Source organism: Molossus molossus, unplaced genomic scaffold (genome assembly GCF_014108415.1).
Source record: "Molossus molossus isolate mMolMol1 unplaced genomic scaffold, mMolMol1.p scaffold_m16_p_1, whole genome shotgun sequence".
NCBI lineage: Eukaryota > Metazoa > Chordata > Mammalia > Chiroptera > Molossidae > Molossus > Molossus molossus.
The window spans coordinates 18,302,225-18,328,518 of record NW_023425344.1 but is presented as its reverse complement, the minus strand read 5'-3'; the positions used below and the strand labels follow the sequence as shown (position 1 = coordinate 18,328,518).

At 38.1% G+C, this 26,294-nt stretch overlaps 1 protein-coding gene across 1 annotated transcript in view; it reads right to left on the bottom strand.

Moving 5' to 3' along the window:
• Positions 1-16,888, bottom strand: part of TBC1D19 (TBC1 domain family member 19) — a 117,546-nt gene extending 100,658 nt beyond the window's left edge. Inside the window, exons 1-3 of the mRNA XM_036266080.1 lie at positions 16,734-16,888; positions 1,294-1,366; positions 279-324 (exon numbers count right to left, since the gene is read on the bottom strand). Of these exons, the coding sequence (XP_036121973.1) occupies positions 279-324; positions 1,294-1,366; positions 16,734-16,832 (218 nt within the window). The 5' untranslated portion in view covers positions 16,833-16,888. The remainder of the gene's footprint in view (positions 1-278; positions 325-1,293; positions 1,367-16,733) is intronic.
• Positions 16,889-26,294: the final 9,406 nt, after the last annotated feature.

The window sequence follows — 26,294 nt, the reverse complement described above, 5'->3', positions numbered from 1 at the left end:
TAAGCTTCAGTTTTCTGAAATATTAACTTACAAGAATTATTCCCTAATTACACTGAATAAATGAATTTTTAGTGTAAAATTTTTGGTGATATAAAAACTCCATCTGGTCATTATTATTTCTCAGGCAGAACTGTAATTTTTAAAAGTATTAAATTTTAAATGTTATATGAATACTAATGAGAAATAATACCATAAGTATATAGAGCAATACTGTATTCAGTACTTACAAAGTAAATATAGCTAAACATAGTATTTCAACATAGGTAGGAAAAACTCACACACTCAGTTCACTATAAACAGCATTCTGAAGTTTCTTCTCCCAACCTGTTTTTAAAAAAATAAAATATATAAGTATATTAGTTTCAAAAATAAATATACATTTTAATTAAATTTATCTCATTAAAACTGTAATGTTATATCTATTTGTGAGGAACTTTATCAACTACCAATTGCTGTGTCAAGTGTGGTTAAGGATTTGGTTCCTGTGCACCCACTAGATCCCGTGGCAAACAGAGCAGCCAAGTTGACGACATCTTATTATTTTTTAAGTCAAACTATTGCACCATTTTCTCAAGATGGGAGGAAAAGTTCCTTCTTCTACCACTAGGCTGCTCAATGAATGCCGACATCTTTGGCTATTGTACAACTAGTGCTGTGAGGACTGTCCCAAGAGAAGGGCAGGAAAGAGCCGGGCACGTGGCAGCCACAGACCACAGTACTCAGTCACAATGAACTAGTCAGTGAACTCCTGGGCGACAGGAGCAGGTTGTTTAATATAAGCTACCACCAGTCAGACCAGCTATGTTGGCTGCTAACTACTTGAACTTTTCTGGGTAAGTAAATTGCTTAACATCTCAGTTTCCATGTGCAAAGGTTAGAGTAGGGAACCTCTCTTCTTGCTCTAAAAAGAAGTGGGGTTTCCTTGTGCTCATTGAAAGGGTAGAAAAGAGGAGGGAAAAAGAAGTGTAGAAGGGGGAAAAGCCACACAAAAGAAGTAAAAGACAAGTTGCTTAACCAGGGAGAATTTTCCTATATTCGGAATGTATTTTGATCAGGAAGGTAAACAGTATTTAAAACTAATTAATGTAAAGCAGTCATCCCCCCAGTGCCCCTGCATCTTTTCAGCATTTTATTAAAATTCCTGCAAGTTCTAATTCCTCCCAAATAGAAACCTACCCAGCAGCTGTTTCCCAAGTTTGAATGAGTAATTAGATTGCTGGGAATGGAATATTCCCTTCAAATAAAGTATTTCCTATTTTGCCTTAAATAATTAGAAAAGAGAAACTTACAGACCTGATGTTTTTAAGAATCTCTTAATATCTTCTTTTAGTGATTCAAGTTTAATCTCAGGTCTCTGAAGACTGGCCTAATTTTAGAAAGAAGAAAAAGTCAGAGGTCAAAAGTAAGTCATTTGGGTTGATATTTAATGCTAATGAAAATTTTAAAAAGGAGTGTCTAAATGTATATACTATTTTAAAACTCCCCTTTGAGGTCAGAAAACCTGAGAACGAACTAGACAAGCTCAAAAAGAGAGAAGGCTTTTTCACCTACTCTTAAAACAGAGGATCTGTGATAGTATACTGTAGTCTACTCAAAATATAACAACTCAGCTTAAGAATATTTACCATCATCTAGGGGTTTTACCTCTTTTTTTTAATCCTCACCTGAGAATATGTTTTTATTGCTTTTTAGAGAGGAAGGAAGAGAGGGTGAAAGAGAGAAACATCAATCGGCTGTCTTCCATGCACTCCCCGACTGGGGATCTAACCCACAACCCAGGTATGTGCCCTGACCAGAAATCAAACCAACTACCTTTTTGGTATACAGGATAATGTTCCAGCCAACTGAGCCACCCAGCCAGGGCTAGGGCTTTTATCTTGATGAATACTTAACATCTATTTTTCTAGTAGAAAAAATACTCAGATTTCATAAGTTCATTCTCTTAATATAATACCCAACATATGCAGCATCTACCTAGTGTCCAAATGTTTAGTTGCAGCCATAAAATGGATTTTTGAGTAGTATCTTCCTCAGTGGATTGCTGCCCAATGTGAACCTGCATTTGTTGTGCATATATATGAAAAAAATATAAAACTACTATTTCATAAATGCTTATTAGTGCTTCTTTCATCTTCAAGTACAGCTTTTTTTAGATTTATCTTTATTGTTGAAAGTATTACAGATGTCCCCCATTTTTGCCCCATTGACCCCCTCCACCCTGTTCCAGTCCCCCCACCAGGCCTTCACCACACTATCGTCTGTGTCCATGGGTTATGCATATATACAAGTGTAAGCCTTTTATTCTACTGATTTTTCATACTGTAATTTTTACCAAAACTAGTAATTTCTCCAACTTATAATGGCTTCATTACTTTTAGTGTGTTGATCTTTTGTCAGTTAGCTCTCTCTATCAAATTCTAGAAGCCTATTTCTTAATAAGGCATTTCTATTAAAGTATCTCATAAGCATTCCAAATCTATGAAATAAAAATATTGATCTTACCTTCCACTTACTACCTCGCTCCTTCTCGTCTACTTTTTAATTTTTTTTTTTTTATCCTCACCCAAGGACACTTTTTGATATTTTGTTCAGATAGAGTGGGAGGGGGAGAGAGAGAGAGAGAGAGAGAGAGAGAGAGAGAGAGAGAGAAACATTGACATGAAAGAGACACACCAAGTGGCTGCCACCTGCACAACCCAACCAGGGCCGGGGACAAACTGCAACCGAGGTATGTGCCCTTAGCGGGGACCGAACCTGGGTCTCTCTGGACCGCAGGCCGATGCTCTAACCGCTGAGCCAAACCGGCCAGGGCTCTTCTACTTTTTAATCCTCACCCATGTAATTACTATCCACCAGGTCTTCCAAGTCAGAAACTTCAGTTACTCTCAATTCCACTCTAGCTCTTCTAGGATTCAACCCATTTCTGGAAAGATGGTATTGGTAGCAGTAAGTTGTTGTTATTGTTTTAATCTTCCTTATTTCCACATAAAATCAGACTAAGCAACTAGATAGCAAAACCAAAATCCCATGGAAAAGATGTATAACAAAACCGATGATAAGATAGCCCTACAAACCTGAAATACAAGCAGTTGGGGACAAGCCAACAGACCCAGATCCACATGTATGGTGTTAGCATCTGTGGAGGGAGAAGCAGCGGGAAGCAGGGGGAATCTGATGTATGTAAAAACAGGAGAACTCCAAAACAGCCAACAGGGTTGTTCGCTAGAACATATGATAAGCCAATTTTAGGACAGGAGCTGAAACTGAGAGGGGTTTTGCTTAATCCAAGAGAGCAGATGAGGTCCAAGAGCCCAGAGCCACCTAGCACCTATGAATTCAACCTTTCCAGACAAAACCAGATTGGGGAGAAAATACTGAAAAGTAACAAGAATTGAGGGTGACAGGGAACCAACTTATTACCTCGAAAACTGGTAAATAAAGGAAAAGTCTTTTATCCTGCCTTTCCTATGAGAACTGTACCACTGGGTAACCAAATTGTAGATAAGAGGAAATGTCTCTTTAAAATGGATTCCAGCTAATAACTGAAACAGAAATGATATAATTAGAATATCACCATTTTACAACCCTCTAATGAATTTCTAATTCTAGGCATCAAGCAGAAACAGCTAATAACATTGCAAAAGACAACCAGACATTATGTGCTTCTCGAAGAAAGAACACTTGCTGCCGATATTGGTGCCACCTGCATCTGCTCAAGCTTCTGGGTCCAGCTGTCAATTTAAAAGTCATACAAAGGACAGAGGTACATGTTATGCTTCAACATGAGTATGCAATCAGAAAAATCCAGGATGGGAGAAGTTATAAAAGTCAAACAGGCCAGTTCTTCAGCTTGTAAATTATAAGAAAAAAGAAGGGGAGGAGAGGAAATCTGTACATTCTAAAAGACTTTATTTTAAAAAGGCATATCAAAAAAATGTTTTTAATTGGCAAGACTAAGTTAGAGTGTTTAAGGATATACATTTGGTTAATAAAACTATCAAGAAATGTAGGAAAGTGATTACCAAAATCAGGTTGTGGGGGAGGGAGGGGTTTGAGATTGGAACTGGGCTAATGAAGGAGTCTCTGGTGTGGCTGGCAACATTTCACTTTTTTTAAATATATATAACCAGGGTGGATTTTACAAGGTCGTTCATCTTATATTAACTCATTACATTATAGATGTGTGTAGTTTCCATTTGTGTTTTATTTATCAATAAAAGGGTCAAGAAGAAGAAGAAACACATGTCCCCCATCTATTCCGTCTCTCCATTCTAAAGTCCCACGCTGAGTCCTCCCCATGTCTCATTTGGATCACTGCAACAGCTTCTGAACTGGATGGGCATCCTGCCAACCACCCCCAGTCTCACACCCTCTTATTTTACTTTCTCTTCTTTCTTAGCATGTATTACCTCCTAATATACTGTGTGATTAATTTGTTTACTATGTTTATTGGTATATTGTCTGTCTCACTACAGTGGTAAGCTCCACTAGGGCAGATATGTTTGTCTATTTGTTCGCTGCTGTATCCTAAGTGCCTAGAACAGTTACTTTCGCAAGTAGGTGCTCAATAAAAGCTTATTAAATAAATGAACCAATATCTCCCTTTTTCAGTCATTCTTCCAGCATTTTCTTCCTAAAACGTAAGTCTTTCCTGGCTATGGCTCTCCACAGCATACTCAAGAAGCCTAAACTTTTCAACAGGGTGAGCACGCTTGGCCCTTCACCCTGTACACCATCTTCTCTCTCCAAATCCATCAGCTGCTCCTCCAACGAGCTACCAACATCATCTCTTTTCTTATACCTCCTCCCTACACACAACCTACTCTCTAGTCACAGTGAACTATATTCACTGATTCCCCAACTGTCAAATATGTTAAGGGTTCCAGGCTTTTGTTCGTGTTGTTTCCTCAGATGCCAGTGCTCCCTCGCCACCTTAGCGAAGACCTACTAGCTTCCAGGACATCCCTCAGATTGCACCTGCTTCCTCTACTCCCCCCACCCTTGCTTGTTCCTCTGTTGTAGCACTTATCTTTCTAACTGTTCAATTCAAGGGCAAAGACCCTATCTTCTTCATTTCTGTAACCCAAGTATCAACTTGGCATTAACTGTTGTTTGACAAAACTATATTGACCAAACTATGTTATATCCTTTTTAACAAATTTCCCTACAAATAAACAAAGAACTTTATAAAAATTATTTTTAACTGAAGAGGCTAGTTTCCAGTCTGTTATTCCTAGGATTTTAAGTCTGCAAAACTCTGCTCATTATTCAAAAGTACCATGGCAAAGGGAAACAGATTTTCTTTCACTAAGCCTGTACTGGAAATGACTCAGAGGTAGCACAATTTAAAGAACTTCAAGAGAGAAATTGGTTATTACTTCTAAACATTTCAATACTTCAAAGTTGCTACACCTCCTAGATACACTTTTTTTCTAATTCTTACCCAAGGATATGCTTCTATTGGTTTTTAAAGAGAGACACACAGAAACACAAATGTGAGAGAGAAATAGGTTGCCTCCCATACGTGCCCCAACTGGGAATGGAACCTGCAGCCTGGGAATCAAACCTGCAACCTTCTGGTGTACAGAACAATGCTCCAACCAACTGAGCCACCTGGCCAGGGCAGATACAGGTTTTTTATATCAAAGGCAAGCCACATTAACTAATAATCTCAGCTAATTATAAAAATCTTGAGAAACTTGAAAATCAAAAACAGGACAGTGACAGGGCAACATGGAAAGGCACAGCAGCATCACCCTCTTCCCAGACAAAATCTGAGCCCTGGTAGGAACGCTGCTATGAAACACACCCTGAAAGTGGAATTTCTAGACAATGAGAACAAGTCTTTCCTCATGGAGCAAGGTATGGTTAACATTAAAAATCACAGCTTTATTCTGATATAGTCTCAATATACAATTTTTTTTTATATTGTGCTTTGGTTGCTCAGTATAAAGAAAAATCCTGATTCACAGAGATAAGTGTTTGCATCTTTAACAGCCTTCCTGGCAACCTCAGCACACTCTCCGGTTAAACTGCTGTGGGAAATTGAAAGAGAAGGGAGTGGAAATTTTTATTTTGAAGACAAATCACTAAAATTATTATCATAAATACAAAAATCAGACAAAGAGCTTCTGGTACTTGTAACTGCTAAAAGTATGCATAGCGTGGAATTACTACCACGAAATGCTCCTGCTCGCCTGGGCCACAGCTCAGCAGGACGCCACGATGGAGCCAGTGTGCCTGCGCTCCACTTGGCCAACACCGCACACCACATACCCCTGCAGGGGGCCTTGCTTGTACCATGCACCATGAGGGATATGCACAAGCCCAAATATTTTGAAAGACCTGTGCAGAATTACATACTTCCTTATCAGTGACACATTTGTAAGTGTTCCAAACATATAAAGAAATATGGGAGAAGCAAGGTTTTTCTCCTAGGATCTACCCAGAAATAAGTTAATTTGGAAGCACCATAGGGGATTATGTAGTATTTGATATAACATTGCATTTGAAAGAGTGTTGCTTCTTAATATAATTTTAAATCAAGTGTTTTTAAATGAATAGAATATTTTCAGAATCTTTGATGAAACACAGCATAGTTTAAAAACCACCTGGGGCTAAATGAGAGTGGAATTTTGCATCGGAAAACCTGGAATAATCTCTCAGTCTCATATATTATCTCAGTCAAGTCATTTTACCTCTCTGTATCTCAGTTTTATTCTTTATTTTATAGAGAAACTAATACCTGAACCAGGATATTTTGAGACTAAAATAAAATTTTTTTCAGTTATTTTTAGGCTATAAATCCAAAGTTAAAGTTGTGTTATAAGATGTGCCCAGATGGCAATGGATTGAATGTAAAAGATTGGCAGAGAAGGAGTGAATGGAGTTAGAGGTTTTAAAAATATCTACAACAAAAATTAAGCCTTCTTTTAAACAAACTGCCTCCAGCTCACTATAAGAGCTGGCAAAGAATAGGATCAGAAATATAATCCAGTGAGAGAGCATAGAACACCCAGGTCCTTGATTTGTGCTAAAACACCAGCAGTTAAACCCACTGCTATTGTTTTTTAGCATCAGCACAAATGTCAGCACAAGGAAATTTTCTTCTTTAAAAGAGATATTATTGTATTATACATTATATATATTATTTATTGTATTATATAAAATAGTTTTAACCTAAACAGGTCTTACAGACCACCAGGGATCCACAGACCATACTTTGAGAATCACTGCTCTAGACTATCGGCTTCTTGAGGACAAGTGTCTTTCACCTCTGTACCAAGGTCCAGCACAATAGCTACCACATAGTAGGTGCTTCACAAACATGTTTTCAATGAATGCATTTACACTACAGATTCCTTATATCTACACCTGCAAAGCCCCATGGGAAGCACAAAACAAACAAGACCTTGTCCTTGTTCTCTGGAATTTTAATCTGGAAAAGGAAATAGCCAATTAAAAAGAAATGAACTACACTATAAGAAAGAAAATGTTATAACAGAAGTATTATCCATAGAGACATGAACAATTAATTCCAATGGAAGAAACTGGGAAAGGGGAGCAAAGGAGGACAGACCAAGGGGACGGACTGAGCAATGGCACGGGGTGCTCCTGTGCACAGACAGTTTGTGCAACAGCGTAAGTCCCGATAGAATGTGGGAAGAAATAAAGAGAAGGAAGCCGGAACACTCTTCTCTATTCCTATCTGTCCTGGTTACTAATGTGAGAGCAACGTTCCTAAAACCACTTTCATGTCTTCACTCTCCTCAAAATACGTCAGTGACCCCATTCACTGCCTGTGAAATAAAGGCAAATCATCCTGGCTTTTACAATCCTCTAAAAATCTAGTCCCATCCAGCCTATATAATCTCTTTCTGGAAGTGCCCAAGACAGAAACCTTCTAGAAGCTCAGCCACATTGTGTTCCTACACTGGGAATTCACTCCATCTACCCACCCTGAGTGCCATCCAAGCCTTCTCCATCCCAGCCGTTTCCTTCCAGTATATTAATACCTTAGTCTATGTCTATTCATTTGCATTCTTCTTTCAGTACTTAACTGAACACTTCCTATGTTCTAGTTGTTGAATATTAAAAAAAAAAAAACCCAAGACATAGTCCTCCCTCACTCTTGAGGAACTCACAGTGTACTGAAGAACATAAACAGAAAACTCTGAGCAAAGTGTGATAAAAGAAAAAAGATATAATATCCTTTCCCCAAACATTCTTTTATTGTTAATATAATTGTTTTGGACTTCATCTATTTTCTGTCAAGAGCCCATCACCACCGCACAAGAGAAGCTCATTAAAACATGTAAAATTGGGTATCCCCATTTCTTCCTAACACTTTTGGTTCTTTCTAAAACTGTAGACTGTTTCTGTAATCCTAGCAGTCCTCGCAGAAAGGCCGTGTAGCCAGGAGGAGTTTAGTTTCAGATGGGCAGTTTCGGCTCTGTGCAAGCTGACCATGCCTCAGCCTCGGTCTGGGTGTATAACTGGAGCCTGCTCTGGTTTCTCGCACCAGAGGATCCCTCCCTGGCGTTCTTTGCTGACGTCCCCAAGCCGACCTCTTCTCTGCCAGCACTGGCTGTCTTACCCTCTCTTCAGTCCACATCTTTACTTCTTCGCCTCTTTTCACAACATACTTTATGCCTGAAACAGTCTTCAGTTCACATTTACTAATCAACCTTTTCCTTCTCATTGCAATGTGGCCTTACTTAATTCAAGACTCTTACGTGGCCTTCTCTAAGTAACTCAGTGCTGAAATGAAACATGAAGAGATATACTTATTACATAAAGCAAACCTACATTTTAATAGGTATCTTATTCCTCAAGTACATTAATTCTATGAAGACCAGAGGTTACTTATTCTGAAATCCTGTACCATTTCTTCACTATCTTACTTTCCAAGTTAGATATGGGTAAGGATAATACCACTCCTTGGTTCACACCAAACTCAGAGTCCCTGAATTATTCATTTATATATCAACTGCAGTAGTTCAATCAGGAGCTTCCCCTAGTACATGCCAATTCCCACCCTAGAGAGAAGGGAAAAAAAAGATATATGATAGTAAGGTCTAATCATGGCACAGGCTTTTAAATACCAATATATGTCCTATCTAATCATGCTTTATAAAACATATTTAATTAAAATCTATTTAATTTAATCCATTTAATTTTCATTTTCTTAAAATAAATAATAAATAAAGGTCAGTTTCTTTTCTCCTTTTTATGATCTCTAAATTCTCTATACATGGTACAAGTTTCTGGCAATGGTGAGTACAAAAGCAATATCTGTGGTACAATTTCTCATGTTTTTAGTAAAGAGACACTAGCAATGAGATACTCTGGGGTTCTAGACGTATGACAACATCCTAACATTTATATTATTTCTTCTCTCTCCAAAGCCTATCTTCTTTCATGTTCCTTCCTTTCACAATTCTATTATTTATAATAACAATCTGAGCAATAAGACATTAAATATTTAATGGAATGGAAATAACATTTGAGGTTTTACACAACATCCATTTTAAATCCAAATTATGCATGATACAAAGTAATAATGCTGATCTGATACTAGACATCAAATTTGGATTTAGGCTATTATTCTAGTGTCCAGAGGATGAGGGAACAAATGCAATTTTAAGATGCAGGTTGACTTCCTAATGAAGGAACTCAGGAAACTCAGAAATAAAAACCATAACCCCTTTCTAGAAACACAAAATTCTACGTTATCACATTAATATCTTAAATAATTAAACTTCAATATATAAAAGGATACATTAAAATAGAGTCAATGTTTAATTATAATACTAAAAGAGGAAAGTAGGGGAAAAGTCTAAAACCATTTATATTGGCTGAGAAATGTTCTATGTGATTTTATTTTTCTAATTCAGTCGGGCCACACCACTCCAGCACTCTCTGGGCACAGGGAAACAGACAAAGTGGAGGCAGTCCAGAAAATGCTGGTGCAGGAAAACACCTTCCAGATTCACAGTTTAAAAGCGTGTCACAAAAAAACAGCCAGTGTCTCTGGGGGGAAGAGGAAAGACATCTGTAACAAAAATTAATTAATAAAAATGGCATATATATATATATATATATATATATATATAATTATCAAATGCTGATTGTAAAGTTGCCTTTTAAGAATTAGCTGATTTCTACTGAGTGTCTGAGCTAATGGATACAAACTAAGGCAACATTAATAGCACATATTTTTTCAAGCCCAAGATGGCATTACTTTTAAAAGACCTATAATTATGTTTTATGAATCTATACTATTAGAGGACTGTTATTTTATTTATCTTAAGAACCAGTCAGATACACGTTTTTGAGTGCCCCATGTAATCATCTCCTTACCCTGTTTTATCTTTCTATTTCTTTGCCCTACTTTTTCTCACAGTCACATATTCTAGGTATAGATACATAATCCTTTACTTGAAATTCCAAAACCAAAAGAGCTTTGAAAACCAAAGTTTTTGTGTAACTTAATTAGTGATCAAATCTGTCCTGACTTGAACTCATTTGAGAGGAAAATCTGATCTGACCTGAACTGCCATGAGACTATTTATAGTCCTTATTTATCATATTGAATGTGAAAATTCATACGTTTTGCTGCATAAATAGTAATGTGTATAATTACTGGGTGCTGTGAGACGATGGTAAAGATATTAAAGAACATGCAGAATATGTATAAATTACCTTTCTAAAACTTGAAAAACATTTGAATTCCAAAACATATCTGGCCCCAGGTTTTGGTTAGGGACTGTGAAACCGTATTTTTTTTTTAACACTATCGTCTCTTTATGAGGGCAGTACTTTATCTGGGCCTCCTAAAGTACTGGGCCTAGAATTGTTGTAGGGCCTGGGCCTAGAATAAATATTCTTAAAACTCAACAATAAAAAAAACATTCAATATAAAAAGGGGCAAAAGATCTCAACAGACATCTCACCAAAGAAGATATACACATGGCAGATGAACATATGAAAAGATGCTTAGTGTCATATGTCATTAAGAAATTGAAAATTGCCCTGGCCGGTTTGGCTCAGCGGTTAGAGCGTCGGCCTGCGGTCCCGAGAGACCTGGGTTCGGTTCCCGCTAAGGGCATGTACCTCGGTTGCAGTTTGTCCCCGGCCCTGGTTGGTCGTGCGGGTGGCAGCCACTCGATGTGTCCCTTTCACATCGATGTTTCTCTCTCTCTTCCTCTCTCCCCCTCCCACTCTACCTGAACAAAAAAAATAGAAAAATGTCCTCAGGTGAGGATAAAAAAAAAAAAAGAAATTGAAAATTAAAACAACAGTGAGATATCACAACATACTTGTTAGAATGGGTAAAATCTAAAACACCACATACAGGGGAGGATGTGGAGCAACAGAAACTTTCATTTATTGCTAGTGGGAATGTGAACTGGCCCAGCTACATTGGAAGACAAGTTGTCAGCTTCTAACATAGTTAATCATAGTCTGAACTGTACAGCCCAACAACAACACCTCAGGATATTTATCCAAATAAGTTGAAAACTTATGTTGACAAAAAAAATCTATATAGGAATGTTTATAGCAGTTGCCTTCATAATTGCCAAAATGTGGAAGCAACTGATATCTTTCAATAGGTGAATTTATAAATAAACTGCGATACATCCACATACAAGAAACATTATTCAGGGGAAAAAAAAAACACACATAGGAGAACTTAATGTATATTATTAAATGAAAGAAGCCAGTTTGAAAAAAACTACATAATGTATGTATGATTCTAACACTATGACATTAAAGGCAAAACTACAGTGACAGCAAAAAAAAAAAAAATCACTGCTTGCCAGTAGTTTAGGAGAAGAGAAAGAAATGAGTAGGTAGAGGCACAGAAGATTTTCAGGATAGTGAAACTATTCTGTAAGACAGTGGAAGAGTGAGTTCTTGACATCCATTTGTCAAAACACATAGAACTGTACAACATAAAAAAGTGAACCCTGATGTAAACTAAGGACTTTAACAATAATGTATCAATACTGGTTCACTAATTGCAACAAATGTACTACACTATGCAAGATATTATAATAGGGAAAACTGTGTGCAAGGGGAGAGGAGATGTATGGGAATTCTGTATGTTATGCTCAATGTTTCCATAAATCTAAACTATTCTAAAAAATAAAGTCTACTAATTTTAAAAAACAAGAACAAAAAACTTCCCAAAAGAAAATTTGAGACACTGGCTTCATTGGAAAATTCTTCCAAACATTTAAGGGGAAAAAACAATCTCATAACAATCTTGCAGCAAACAGAAAATCTTATCAGGCCAGCATAACCTCGATATAACACTTGTTGAAGACATTACATAAAAAGGGAAATTACAGACCAATCTTTCTCGTAGACATAGATGCAATCCTTAAATATTTATTGTTAGAGTTCTGTTATGCATAGAATGTAGAAAGCCACTACAAGCACTGTCACTCTCATAGTAACATATGAGATAAAGTGGTTTAATCTACAAAGTCGTAACTTTTGAACCCACCAGGAAATTGAAAATGAAGGCCAATCCAGTGAATTAAATTCCGAAGAGTAACAAGCCCCTCCAAGGACAGAGGGGACTCCAAACTATTTGACCTTTGACAGAGCACGGGAGGAAAAGGGGGCTACCACACAAAAGTAAGAAAGAAGAATTTAGCAAAATTTTAACTATTATAGATTAAATGTGGGCTAGCATGTCAATTTAGAATAACTGGGAGCTCAAAACTCAAGGGGGATTCACACACCTTTACACACTCTTTTCCATGGGTCTCCACCAGGTGCCCCCACAAAAGACTGGGGGCAGAGCAGGGAACTGCAGAGAGCCCCCTTTTGTGCAAGAAGGGACAGGCTGCCACAACAGAACAAGCATAAAACCGTGCCCACCTTGTCCAAACTCTCCTCTCATGTGAGGAAAAGGTCTTAAATCTCTAGGGAAGAATTCAGAAACCAAACCACTCTGAAGGCAAAGCAATAATTCATTGCTTCAGGGGGTAAGATAGATGAAAAACCATCTTCCTCATGGAAAGGTAAGAAAATTCTTGGGCCTAGGATCCTATACCAGTACAAATCAGAGGTAAGCCCACACTAGGGAGGGGCAGAAATCTTTCTTTCACCCATTATCTGCCACAGATACAAGGTGGAGTATGGCTGCAGAGGGAGAAGAGGAAGGAACACTGAGAAGGACCTACCCCCAATGCACAGGACTGGGACAGGGCCAGGAGAATAAGAACATCTGGACCTACCATGAACTTAGGACTGAGTAACAACAAACAATTGCTGAGGAAGGGATAAGAGAATGGAGAGGGACCTCCCTCTATGGCACAGGCAAACAGGGTTAGATATGGTAGAAACACTGAGAAAACCCCTCCAATACCTCCAGGTCCATTTCTAAGCACAAAGTTTATACCAGCCCACCAAATTTGAAGCCTGTGATACACTGAAGCTAATGACAGTAATATCAAAACCCTTGACTATATTGATTGAAGCCTCCACACTCAGTAAGGTGGAGAACACTTGAACAAAATGGTCTATCTATTTGACCTAATTGACATTTATAGAAAAGTAACAGCAGAACACTAATGCTTTTCAAGTACACATTCAACAAGATAAATAGCTTAACTAGTCCTGCATATATTTTAAAATTAAACTTCTTATTAAAAGTGTTCCCATAAAGAAAATTACAGGCCCCAGTGACCTTACCTGGAATTCTACTAGACATTTAAGGAGGAAATAATATTACTTCTACACAAATTCTTCTAGGAAATGGGAGAGAAGGGAACACTGACCAACTCAATTTATGAGATCAGCATTATTTAGTATCAAAACTAGCAAAGGGTGTTAAAATAAAACTACAAACCAATATTTTTATAAAAATACTCACAAAATCTTCAACAAAATATTTACAAATTAAATCAAGATATATATAAAAATGTATTGTGATGAAGTGGAATTTATCTCAGGAATGCAAAACCAATCAGTACTCTTCGCCATATCAACATATTTAAAAGAAAATCACATTAAGAATCTCTATAGATACAAAAAAAGATACTTAACAAAATTCAATATCTATTCATAATAAGACTCTCAGAAAAACGGGAATGAAAAATAGTTTCTTCAACCAAATAAAAAGTATCTATACACCACTGTAGTGAAAGTACTAGCCACTGTAGCAAGGCAAGAAAAATAAATAAAAGACATACATATTGAAAAAGAGGAAGTACAACTGTCTTTATTATATGAAACATGTACTTGAAAAATCCTAGGCAATATACCAAAAAAGGTACTATATCTCCTAAATAAGCTCAGTAAGGTTGCAGGATACATGGTAAGTAGACAAATGTCTATTGCATTTCTGCTTACAAGAAACAGTTGGAAATTGAAATGAGAAGAAAAAAAATCAACATTTATAACGGCATCAAAATACATGAAATACTTAAGGGAAAATCTTAAAATATGTGCAAACTTTGTATATGGAACTGTAAAACACTAATAATAGAAAATAAAGATATAAATGAATGGAGAAATAAAATGTATTCATGGGCCAGAAAATTTAATATTAAGAGGTCAATTGTCCTATATTGATCAACAGATTCACCAGAATCCTAATCCAAATCCCTACAAGCAATTTTTATAGTAATTTATAAGATAATTATAAAATTTATATCGCAAAGCAAAGAACATAGAATAACCAAAACAATTTTGAAAAAGAACAATGTTGGAGAACTAATACTTGATATCAAGAATAAAAGTTACAAAAATTTAAAATGTGGTATTAGCATAGTAACAAACAAACAGAGAATTCAATGGAACAGAATAGAGAGCCAGAAAGAGGGGTGTGTGTGTGTGTGTGTGTGTGTGTGTCTTAAATCAATCTTCAACAAAGGTGCCAAGGAAATGAGCAATTAGGCACCAGAAATAGGTGTGGTATTGGACATCAACATGCAAAAGAGAGCTTTACATTGCAATATATACAAAAATGAACTTACAATGGATCACAGATCTAAATGTAGAAGCTAAAACTATAAAATGAGAACAAAACAGTTAGGAAAAGATTCTTAGGTGGGATACAGAAAGTACAAATCATAAATGAAGAAATTGACAAAATTATGTCATCAAAATTAAATTTTTTGCTATTTTAAAGACTCAGTTAAGAAAATAAAGAGTCCAGCCGGTGTGGCTCAAATGGTTGAGCGTCGACCCATGCACCAAGAGCTCACCGGTTCAATTCCTGGACAGGACACATGTCCAGGTTGTGGGCCCCATCCCCTGTGTGGGGCATGCAGGAGGTGGCCAATCAATGTTCTCTCTCATGGATGCTTCTATCTCTCTCTCCCTTTCACTTCCTCTCTCTCTAAAATCAATGAAGAAAAAAAAATTTTTAAGAAAAAGAAAATGAAAAGATAAGCCATAGACTAGGAGCAAATATTTGCAAGATGAGTATCTGATAAAGGACTTGTTTGTGTCCTTTATATAAAGAATCCTTATAATTCAACAATAAGAGAACAATTTTTTTAAATGGGCAAAGGATTTGAACCAAAGAGATATAAACAGCTCAATATCATTAGTCATCAAGGAAATGCAATTAAAGTTTCAATGAGATATCATTACTCTCTTATCAGAACATTGTAATTAATTAATAAAAATTGACATCAAGTACTAGAAAGGATGCAGAGCAACTGAAACTCTCATAATTGCTGGTGGAAATGTAAATTGCTACAGCACTTTGGAAAAGTCTGGAAGATTCTTATAGAATTAGACCTATACTTACCGTACAACTCAGCAATTCTACTCCTAGATATTTATCCCAGAGAAAAGAAAACAAATATTCAAACAAAAACCTATACCAGAATGTATATATCATCTTTACTTATAGTCCCTATAACTGGAAACAACCCAGTAACTTTGTAACTGCAAATGCCCAGCAACCAATGAATGGATAAGCAAGTCAGTCTATCCAAACAATGAAATATTACTCAGCAATAAAAAGGAACAGAACTCATAGGGGAACTAGACTTATCGGGGTATATAAATACCTAATCACTATGTTGTACACCTGAAACTAATATAACATCTATGTCAACTGTCACTGAAAAATAAACAGAACTACTGAAATACCAACAACATGAATGAATCTCAAAAGCATTATTTTAAATGACACACACCAGGCACAAAAATATACATACTGAATAATTCCATTTAAATGACATTCACGCATACACACAAAAGGGCAAAGATCTCCTGATCAATCTCTGTATCAAAGAATCTAGCACATTAGAAAATGCTCAATAAATGAGGAGTGGACGGAGAGAGGGCGAATTATTGCAGGGAGGGTAGAGTGTAAGAAGGTGACAGATTGATGCTAAAACAAAAAGGCTCCTGGGGGTTCAAACCCCCTACAGAACAGAAAAGAGGAGGGAAGGTGTGGTTCAAACTATCTCCACTGATTCTAGCAATTTAAACAATTAGACCCTGTAAAGGGCTATAACATGAATACAAAGCTTTGGCGTTTCTGTGTCCTCCAGAAAGGTATGCTGCGCCCCACCCTTCTTTAACTACTCTATTACCCACGCGAGGCTGAGCGAGTGGACCTGGAAGAGAGGGTTTTCTGTGCACCGGAGCGGAGCGGGCAGGGGCGGGCCCCAGCTGAGGTCAGCGGGCTGCCAGAGGAGGGAGGCACTGCCGCAGCCCCGCCGTCCCCATCCCTCCCCACCCGCCTCGCTTACCCAGGCCTGCCGTTCCAACTGGGCGTACAAACTGGAGCCCTTGAGTTTCTGGACTATCTGAGCAATAATGAGAGACAGATCCGACTCCTCCTGCAACATTTCCCCTGCCCTAGCCCGCCAAGCGGCGGGGACAGGCCGCCGGCGCGGAGACAACGGGCTTTGGGGTCCCACTCAAGGCTAGTGACACTTGTCCCGGACCTTATTTCGCTGGGACTCCTGCAGCGGGCGTTACCAGGCAACTGGCGGGCCGCGTGTCCGTTTCTCTCTAGTCCCCCCCGAGCCCGATGGTCCCAGCATCTGCGTTCCGAGAGCGGAAACCGACCTGAGAGAGGGTCGATTTTCATTGCGTTGTTACTGCTTGGTCTGTGGTTGAGAGGCCAGAAGAGGAACTCTTTCCTCCAGAGCCACAGCATCTCCGATGCACAAGGGGAACTCGGAGAGTTGCTTAATTTTGTGTTTTATTATAAAGGATCCTTCCTCTTCCACCTTTGAATCTCTGCAGAAACGGCGCTGTGTACACAGTGGCATGGCAAATTATTTGTGAGAATTATCAGGCTCTGACACTGCTGCATGAATTTGGGCGAGGTACTTAAATTTCAGAACTCTGTTTCTAAAATAATACCCAGTTCACAGATGTGATGATTAGCTGAGGTAACAATTGTAAAGGTGCCTAGCACAGTACTGTACTTAGCACTCCATTTTATTTGCATGTCTTCTGTTCTTATTCTTTGTGGGTTTATGCCAGGAATAAATAAACAAGATCTTTTCATCTAACAACTTAACCAGGAAGCAGTTATTGATAAGTTTTCTGGGAAGCCTCCACAATTCAAGGATGACTAAGTGATTGTCCCAGTCTTCAAGGAATGTACCAACCTGATTCCTTTTCTTCCAGGTATTCATTCATTCAATCACTTATTCAGAATTCATTCAGCTTTCAACCTATTGAGCATTCACATACAGGAAACTGTGCTCATGGAGGTAAATAAAACATGGTCCTTGCCTTCAAGGAAGCATTGAAGATTTTTAGGAAAACTAGAAGTAACTGATTTAACTAATTGTATAACATTCCCAAAGGCAACTAGAAAAAGGCCTAAGGAATAACACACAAATTAGAATAACCTTGCCAAAATAATCAAGAATTTATTTCAAATATGTTTATGCATATATTTTAAGCAAAGCAAAGGTAGGATTCCAAGAGAACAAACCAAGTTTGCTGCAAAACTCTAGCCTAACTACCTGAAACTTGAATGTGCTTAGGAATCACACGAAATTTTCCAATAGGCCTCTAGTAGGATCTGCTAATCTGCATTTCTGGAAATTCCCAGGAGATTGTGACCCTGTTGTTGGTCCAAGGACTACATTCTGAATTGCAAAGGACCAGAGCAGGTAACCAATAGAAATTCAAAGGGACTAGATCTCCAACATCTATGCACAACACCCTAACATTCATAACACCACTGTTCAGTATAGTGCAATGGGAAATACAGATCACAAATAACCTATTTTGTCAGGTTTGTTTATTAAAACAACTTTGGAAAGAAGCAAGCAGAAGAAAAAAAAAAAGTACTCAGAAGCAATTAATGACAGGCTCTACAAAACATGTTGCTTCTCAATAAAACATTCTCCCACAACTCAGAATTTCTCACACTTACAGATGAGTAAATCTCCTGAACTTTTTAACATTTCTTCATTCCAACACACCACCCATTAATGAATCTCCCAGTGTAAACCTAACTTTAAACAACAACAACAAAAAAGAAAACTGTGAAGACAGTTTTCTTGAGATTGAAAGGGGTGAGGTGATTGATAACTAAAAAGGTAAGGATGCTTTTGTTGAGAAGGTTAAAAATTACAGAGGGGAAAGAAGATGAGAGTGTGAAGCAGAAGAAAAGGCAGGGTGCCTGGACTAAGAAACAGCCTATCTCCTTCCTGCTATGTACCCTTGGGACTACATGAATCCCTCCCCCAACAGAGTTTCAGCTTTCTCATCTGTAACAAGAGGGTAAAATACACACCTGAGGAGATATTATGAGGAACAAATGTATCTAGCATCAAAACATCAATAAATATGAATAAATTACATGTTAAAATTGAGATATGTAAATAAAGCTAATATTCTGTACTACAGACAAGGGAATTAATGGAAAGTAACTAAATAAATGTAGCAATATATGAAAGTACCCAGCACAATTCTTTGCACAGATAGAGGCTTTAAAAAGTTTATTTTAATGAGAGAACAATTAGCAGTCTTACAGCAACAACTAAGAAGTTTGAATTTGATTTGGAAGGCATGCCCAAGCCAAAAAAAAAAAACTTAATTCCAATATTAAAAAATTGTTTCTTACATAGATAGGAGCAGGTGTGTTGGATTATAATACAATTCTAGAGTGCCCTTTGTTCTCTTTTTCCAATTCAATTTAGCAAAAATTTTCAGAACAACTGCTCTGTGCTAGAAATGGCAGAAATACAAAAAGGAGTGAGAAATGGTCCCTTCTCTCAAGTAATTCTCAATCTCAAACAGGTGATGAAGCCAGTACACAAAGAGCTATAATGATAGAAAGGCCCCTTTAGTCTCCCACCCATGTATCTAGAAATTATATTACTTTGAAGTCATTGTTGTATAAGAAACAGAAGGTGTAGATTCCAGTCTCCATCCCACCAGGTGGAACTTTGACTTGAAAATCCTTACCCTACCCAGAGTGGGTAGGTGGGGATTGGGAAAACATTCTATAGCTGACATTTTGGAGTAGACCATGACTCAGCCTAATACATGAATAGAAAAAGGGATCCAAGCTCATCTGAGTAGTTAAAACTATATAAACAAAGACAAAATTAAAATAGAGGCAGAGAGAAGCCTCCTCAATAGTCATTTAAATTCAGAGCAGAGGCACTTCTGGGCCAATATGTGTAAGGCTCTGGGCCCAATTCTGCCTTCCTCAGACTTGTTCTGCTTTGTCTTTTTAGACACAATGTGTTAGATTTCACTGTGCATGAGGGGGTAGGGGGATGAATTTGAAACCACTGACCAGTAGCCTCACCTGAGCACTGATATAGACAACATCAAAAACATCCTGCCAACCTAACACAAAAATAAGGCACACTTTAAGGTGTACTGGAACATGTTCTTACTTTAGTTACATGAGTGTGGCTTGCGTAAACTCTACAGTCTACAATCAAAAGTATTTTCATCTATTGGCTTACAAGGAGACACTGTTTTTGGCAGGCTGTTTCCGATAGACTGAATTGTGTGCCCTCAGGAATTTACTTTTTAAAAAATATCATGTGTGTTGTATCATGAATGTCCCAGGCCTCACTGTCTTTGGGAACAAGTGAGCTCATAGTAATACCAATTATCTATCACTGGATAGTTAGCCCCCTCCCTCACTGCCCCTCCCCCAATTCTAGAATAGGACCTCCAGCTCTTTTTCAAAGTCTCTTCCTCTTATTACTGGGAGTCCTCAGGAAGTAGCCATATGTAGTTAAGAAAAAGTCTGCTTGTGATCTGCTCTGCCTGCTTCAGTGAGGTTTGATGCCCCAAAGCCAGTGTCCAGGCTGAGTATCAGACCATGCCTTCTTGGTGATCTCAAAACTGCAAAACCCCAGAGGTGCTTAAGTCTCAAGGCTCACAGAAGCCCTCTTGAAAAAAGACCCTCCTGATTCTGCTTGCCATGCCTTGTTTCTGAGTCCAGGCTGAGTATCGGACCATGCCCTGCTCCACTTCCTCATCTTTCATGCCTCTGAATGGGGAGAATTGGGCTCCAGGTTCCATGAGCAAGCTCAGGCTGTGTTGACTCCATGTAAAATATAAAACTCACAGTAGAAAATCCAAGCAACAATTGTTTAAATAATAGAATCTTTATTATTACCAAGTCAGGAGCAATGTCCCGAGGTTGGCTCAGTAACTCAGCAACATTTTTCTTTCTTTTCCATTCTGCCATCTTTTGCATGTTGGCTTTCACCTTCCGGTGTATTGCCTCAATCTCAACATGGCTGCGGTTCCAAATATCACTTTCTCCTTCCACTGCCTACAAAGGCAGGCTTGAAGGGGGCAGAATAAAAGAGTACTCAATGACTGTGCCTGTCTGTTTTTTGTTTTCCCAAGACTTATCCATACATCTTTTTGCCTAGAGCTGTGTCACATGACCACTTCTAGCTGAAAGAAATGATCTGGTATTTTATTGTCACTCCTAGGAGAAAGATGAAGGAGAAGAATAGCTGGTGGGTTCTTCAGAGAAACAGAACCAATAGAAGAGGTACAAATATAGATGTAGATATAGACAAATAAATACGTGTGTATATACGTATGCATAGATAGATTTATTTTAAGAAATTGACTCACATGATTGTTTGGAATGAAAAATCTGAAATCTCTAGGGCAGGTTAACAGTCTAGAAATTCAGGTAAGAGCTGACGTTGTAGGCTTGAGTCCAAATCCATAGGGCAGCAGGCTGAACACTCAAGCAGAATTTGGTTACAGCTTCGAAGCAGAATTCTTCTCCAGGAAACCTCCATGTTTTCTCTTATGGCCTGAAATGATTGGATGAGGCCTACCCCCATTGTGGAGAGCAATCTGCTGTACTTGAAGTCAACTGAGTGCTAATGCTAACCACTCTACCAACAATTTTCATAGCAACATCTAGATTACTGTTTGACCAAACAACTGGGCACTTATTAAATATCACAAGAGGTATCTGTCTTCTTAACATAGTTCTCTAACAGCCTTGTCCTAGTCACACCTCTTTCCACAAAATCCCATTCTACTTCGACCCCTCTTTGTCTCCCTAACGTTCTGACTTTCTCTACAGCACTTCAAATCTGATTTTCTGTTTTATGGAGCTCTTTGGCCCCTGCACTGTTCTTCTGTTACTAGTTTGTCCCTGCTAGATTGGCCTTCACTCCTGGGACTAAACTCTTAGCTTGGTCCAGGGCCCCTTCCAGGGGGTTGCTTGTCAGGCATCTAAGTCCAGTAGTACACTGTGTTGGGTTCCAAACAAGGTGTGATATTCAGATTCCCCAAAGAAACCAAAGTTCAATTCATGGAATTAAATGTGAAATGCATGTTAAATAGTAGAGTCAAACCACAGCCTCTGGAGAAAAAGAAGGGGAGGGGTGGCTGTGACTCAGAACTAGTATTTTAATCAGACCGTGTGTGCGTGTGTGCGTGTGTGCGTGTGTGTGTGTGCGTGTGTGTGTGTGTGTGCGTGTGTGTGTGTGAGTGATATGTTGTTTAATATCAAAATATACTGGAAACACTTTAAAAGAGTATCATTGGCATCTTACATCAGATAAATAAATGTTTTCATCTCAACTGACTTGTTTGCTGTAACAACTTCACTTGACAATATAAAGAAAGAAAGGGAACAGGAAACTGGATGATCGAAAAGTACATTTTAAGGTTTTCAAGATATGAGTAAAGGTGTAAAATTCTTTTATAAATTTCAAGAATTACTTTTTATGTTCCTGCAACATGGACAGTTAGAATTAGAACAAACCTGGGAAGTCAAAAAATCAATTTCCTTTTGACAACAGTGAAATTTGCTCTTTCTGAGAGTAAAATTAAGATAATTGTTTCAAGTCACACAACAAGAGAGCGGCAGATCTCCAAGTTCACAGCCAAGTTTTCTGATGATTTGCCCCACGCATTCTCATGACTCCAGAATGGTTTTTTTTTGGTGTGTGTGGTTTGTTGTTGTCATTGTCTGTTTTCTTTTCTTTGTTTTTTGTTTTTAGCTTAGAGATGCAGTGATTCAACATGGAAGGGGAAATATCTCATCTAAACTTTGTAACACCTTCTAAGGTAGGGGTTGTTTTCTCTAAATTTTACAGACTAACAAACATTATACAACTTATCAAAGTCACAATAAAGTGTATAATACTAGAGCTGAGATTTGAACCTGGCTTATTTAGCATCACATTTCCTCTCTGGGAAAATTGAGGGTAATTTTTGCCTCAAAATGTTCAGGTCCCATTTTTGCCTTACAAACCCAACTAGATATAAATATCACAGTTCCAGAAGTTTTCAGAAATCCTCTCTCTTCATAATGATAAATTTAAATTTGAGAAATTATATTGACCAGACAGGTCAAAAGTATAAAATGAGAGAATGTTTCCTTTCATTCATCGTGCATTTCTGCACATCTCTGTAAGAAGTTCCTCTGGACATCAAATATCTCCCTCTACATTATTAATTTCTAAGCATTAAAAGAATAATAAGTTTTTATTAAATCTTAGAGATGCAATCTTGAAAATGTAAGAAATATGATTAGTATGACTCTACAGCTAAATAATACTATTTTGGTCTATTCTTCTTGAAAATGTATAATGTTTTTTCTAATAAATGAATGGACCTAAGGGTCATTTTTGCTATTCTTCACTTCAAAGATAATAACAAAATTCAGAGAATTATTAGTTTTGTATCTGAGAGCAATTATTCCTCTAGCTATTCCTTGATTTAAGTAGGCTTTATTAGACTTTGAAATATGTTGGCAATTACCTAAGAATTTAGTGTTTTATATGGAAGATTTTAGTTAGCTCAACATTTTTACTAGTAACTAAATCACCAGATCGGTGATACTGGGATATTGTGAAGTCTATAAAGACTTATTTGGAGGAATATGATTTAAATTTAAATGAAATTCATTTTTAGAGTCTGCAAAGAGAGAAGACCATCTAAGCAGAAGAGTATAGTGGTCATGAGCTTGGGGCTCATGGTCTAAGTCTACTGCTGCTTGGGTTAGATACTAGAATCTACTATTTACTAGCTGTGTGATCTTGAGTATTTTTCTAAGGCTCTCAATGCCTCAGTTTCCTTGTCTATAAAATGAGGATAATACTACTTGTTATTTCATAATGCTATTATGAAAATTAAATGAGTCACAGTATACCCAGACCCTGGTAGGCCTTAGAGAATGTTTACATCAGAGCTTCAAACTTTGGTGGGTATTAGAATCTCCTAAGGAACTTGATAGAAATACAAAGACCAGAACTCTGTCTTATCTCACTGAGCCTAGACCTTTGTCTTTTTTATTAGTTTTCCAGGTGTTTCTGATACACATCAAAGATTAAGAATCACTGGTATAGACAACAACAATAAGCAATGGTTTATCTTTTACATAAGCCAAGCATGGTGTTCAACACCAAAGTCACAGAGGAGAATGCATCTGTCAGGGTTCAGTTCCAAAAAAAGAATAACTCTGGTAGACACAGATTTTTAAGTAGAAACAGATTCAATACAGACCATCAACTACTTAGAAAACAGTAGAGAAGACTTGAGGAACAAATTTTAAAACAGGGCTCCAGAAATGACTCTCAGAACAACACTGCCAAGGCAGCCCACCAAGGTGACAGCTTCCTCCACCAGTCAGGGGTGGGAGAAGCAGATCACCCTCAGGAACTGCTGAGTTTGAAGATACAATGCCTTAGCTGCCATCTAGTGACCAACAGGCTACCTCAACCATCACAACTGTCTCTCAACACACTTAAAGCCAGAGACTTGCTACTAGACTGCTGCTACAGAGAACCCCAGAATCTTCATGCCTGTGTTTGTCTCAACAACACCCACAGCAGCCCAAAGATGGCCACTGCTACATTCCAGGTCTCCCAGGAGAGCATCTAATTGAGGAAACTAATTTACATTTGTAACTAAAAGAGAACATTTTGAGCTCTCTGGCCTCCACAGTACAGGAAGACACACTGGAGGGAGGTAGAGGGTCCATCTGCCACTTCCACGTAGATGAATGTATTAGTTGGCTAGGGCTGCCATAACCAAATACCACAGCCTGGGTGATCAAACAACAGACACCTATTTCTCAGAACCATGGAGGCTGGAAGTCCAAGGTTAGGTTGTTGACAGATTTGGTTTCTCCTGAGGCCTCTCTCCTTGGCTTCAAAGGAGATGGCTTGCTGTGTCTTCACTTGGCCTTTTGTCTGTGTGTGTGCCTAACCCTGATGGCCCTTTAGGTCAGGGTCTTACCCTTGTGACTTTGTTTAATCAATCTTTCCCCTTCAGAGCCCTGTCTCCAAATGCAGTTACACTGGGAGTTAGGGTTTCAGCATTTGGATGGGGCAGGCACAATTTAATCTACAACAAGGAGTAAGATGAGTCTTTGCCCTAGAAAATTTGCTCTAGAAGTAAAAGTTATAAACACAGTAGCAGATGCTAAGTATCATAACAGAAGAAGGTAGAGATTATGATGATAACATAACACAGGACAGGATGTGGGTATCTTTGACGATGAGTTATATGTGTCTGTATAGAGTTTATAAGTGGAGTCCTTACCCTTACCTTCTTTTCCATTCCAGGTGTAGGGCTCTAGTGCAAACTCAAGTGCCCAAGAGTGAAGAAAGGAGATGATACAAAATGTTGTCTGCGGGAGGTTGCTGACATTCTGCATAAATCTACACTCCTTTGACTTCAGGAGCAACCTGGTGGCTGAAGGAAGGAAGAGACAGAAGCTTTGCTCATTAGCCCCCATTTGATTAGTTAAAAGTACATCATAAAGGTGACAATTTTGAAACTCACTAAGAAGCAGGTACAGTGCTAAGACCTTTTGTTTTTTCCTTTATGCCTCATCTCAGACTGACCTACATTTTTCAGGATCTGAATCTGAGCTGTTTCCAATGACTAGTCTCTTATTTTTGGTGCCAGGAAGACCCGGATCCTCTGCCCTTCTGACCCATCCAGTATTTTATTCCCCAAGGATTACTACAGGAAGCAGCCCAACCCCACAGTTCAAACCTTCCACCCAATATCTTCCCTTTGTTGCCTAGTTTATTTCTGCTTTTTAATCTTTTTGCTTTCTTTAAAATTTTTACCTGTAAAATCATTTAAATTAAATAATTTCATAATAACTAGTAAATAAGCATTTGATTGTTTTAAATTATCTGGCTCTGGGTGTTTTATTCAGCCTTGTGTTTTAGTTATTTCTAACTTCTTCCAAAATCTCTGCTTGTCTTCTAGGACTTTCTTTTTTGCATGGCAACTTGGAACTTAGTTTTTATCCCAAAGGAATTAAGGCCATATACCTTAGGATTTCAGATATCCACTTAACAAATATTTATTCCATGTCTCCCGTGTGCCAGGTTCCACCCCAGACGAGATCCAGTAGTGCCCCGGATCACTGAGGAACCGTCTAATACAGTGCTTACACCCCACAGAGGAAATGCACAGTAAAGACGTAACCAAATTCTTTTTTTAAAAATGATAATTTAGCCCTGCTAGTGTGGCTAAGTGGTTGAGCGTCAACCCATGCATCAAAAGGTCACTTGTTCAATTCCCGGCCAGGGCACATGCCCAGGCTGTGGGGGACATGCAGGAGGCAGCCAATCAATGTCCTGTCTCATCAATGTTTCTATCTCTCTCTCCCTCTCCTGTCCTCTCTCTCTAAAAATCAATAAAGGGAAAAAAATATGACAATTTTAAATAATCATGGTTGGTTTAAAGAAAACAAAATGTTGTGATGGGTAGAGGTGTTTGATACTTGGAAAGGCATCTCTAACAATTGACAAAGCTGACGCAGTTTACTTAGTCACTGGCATCAAATTATGCTCATCCAAATAATT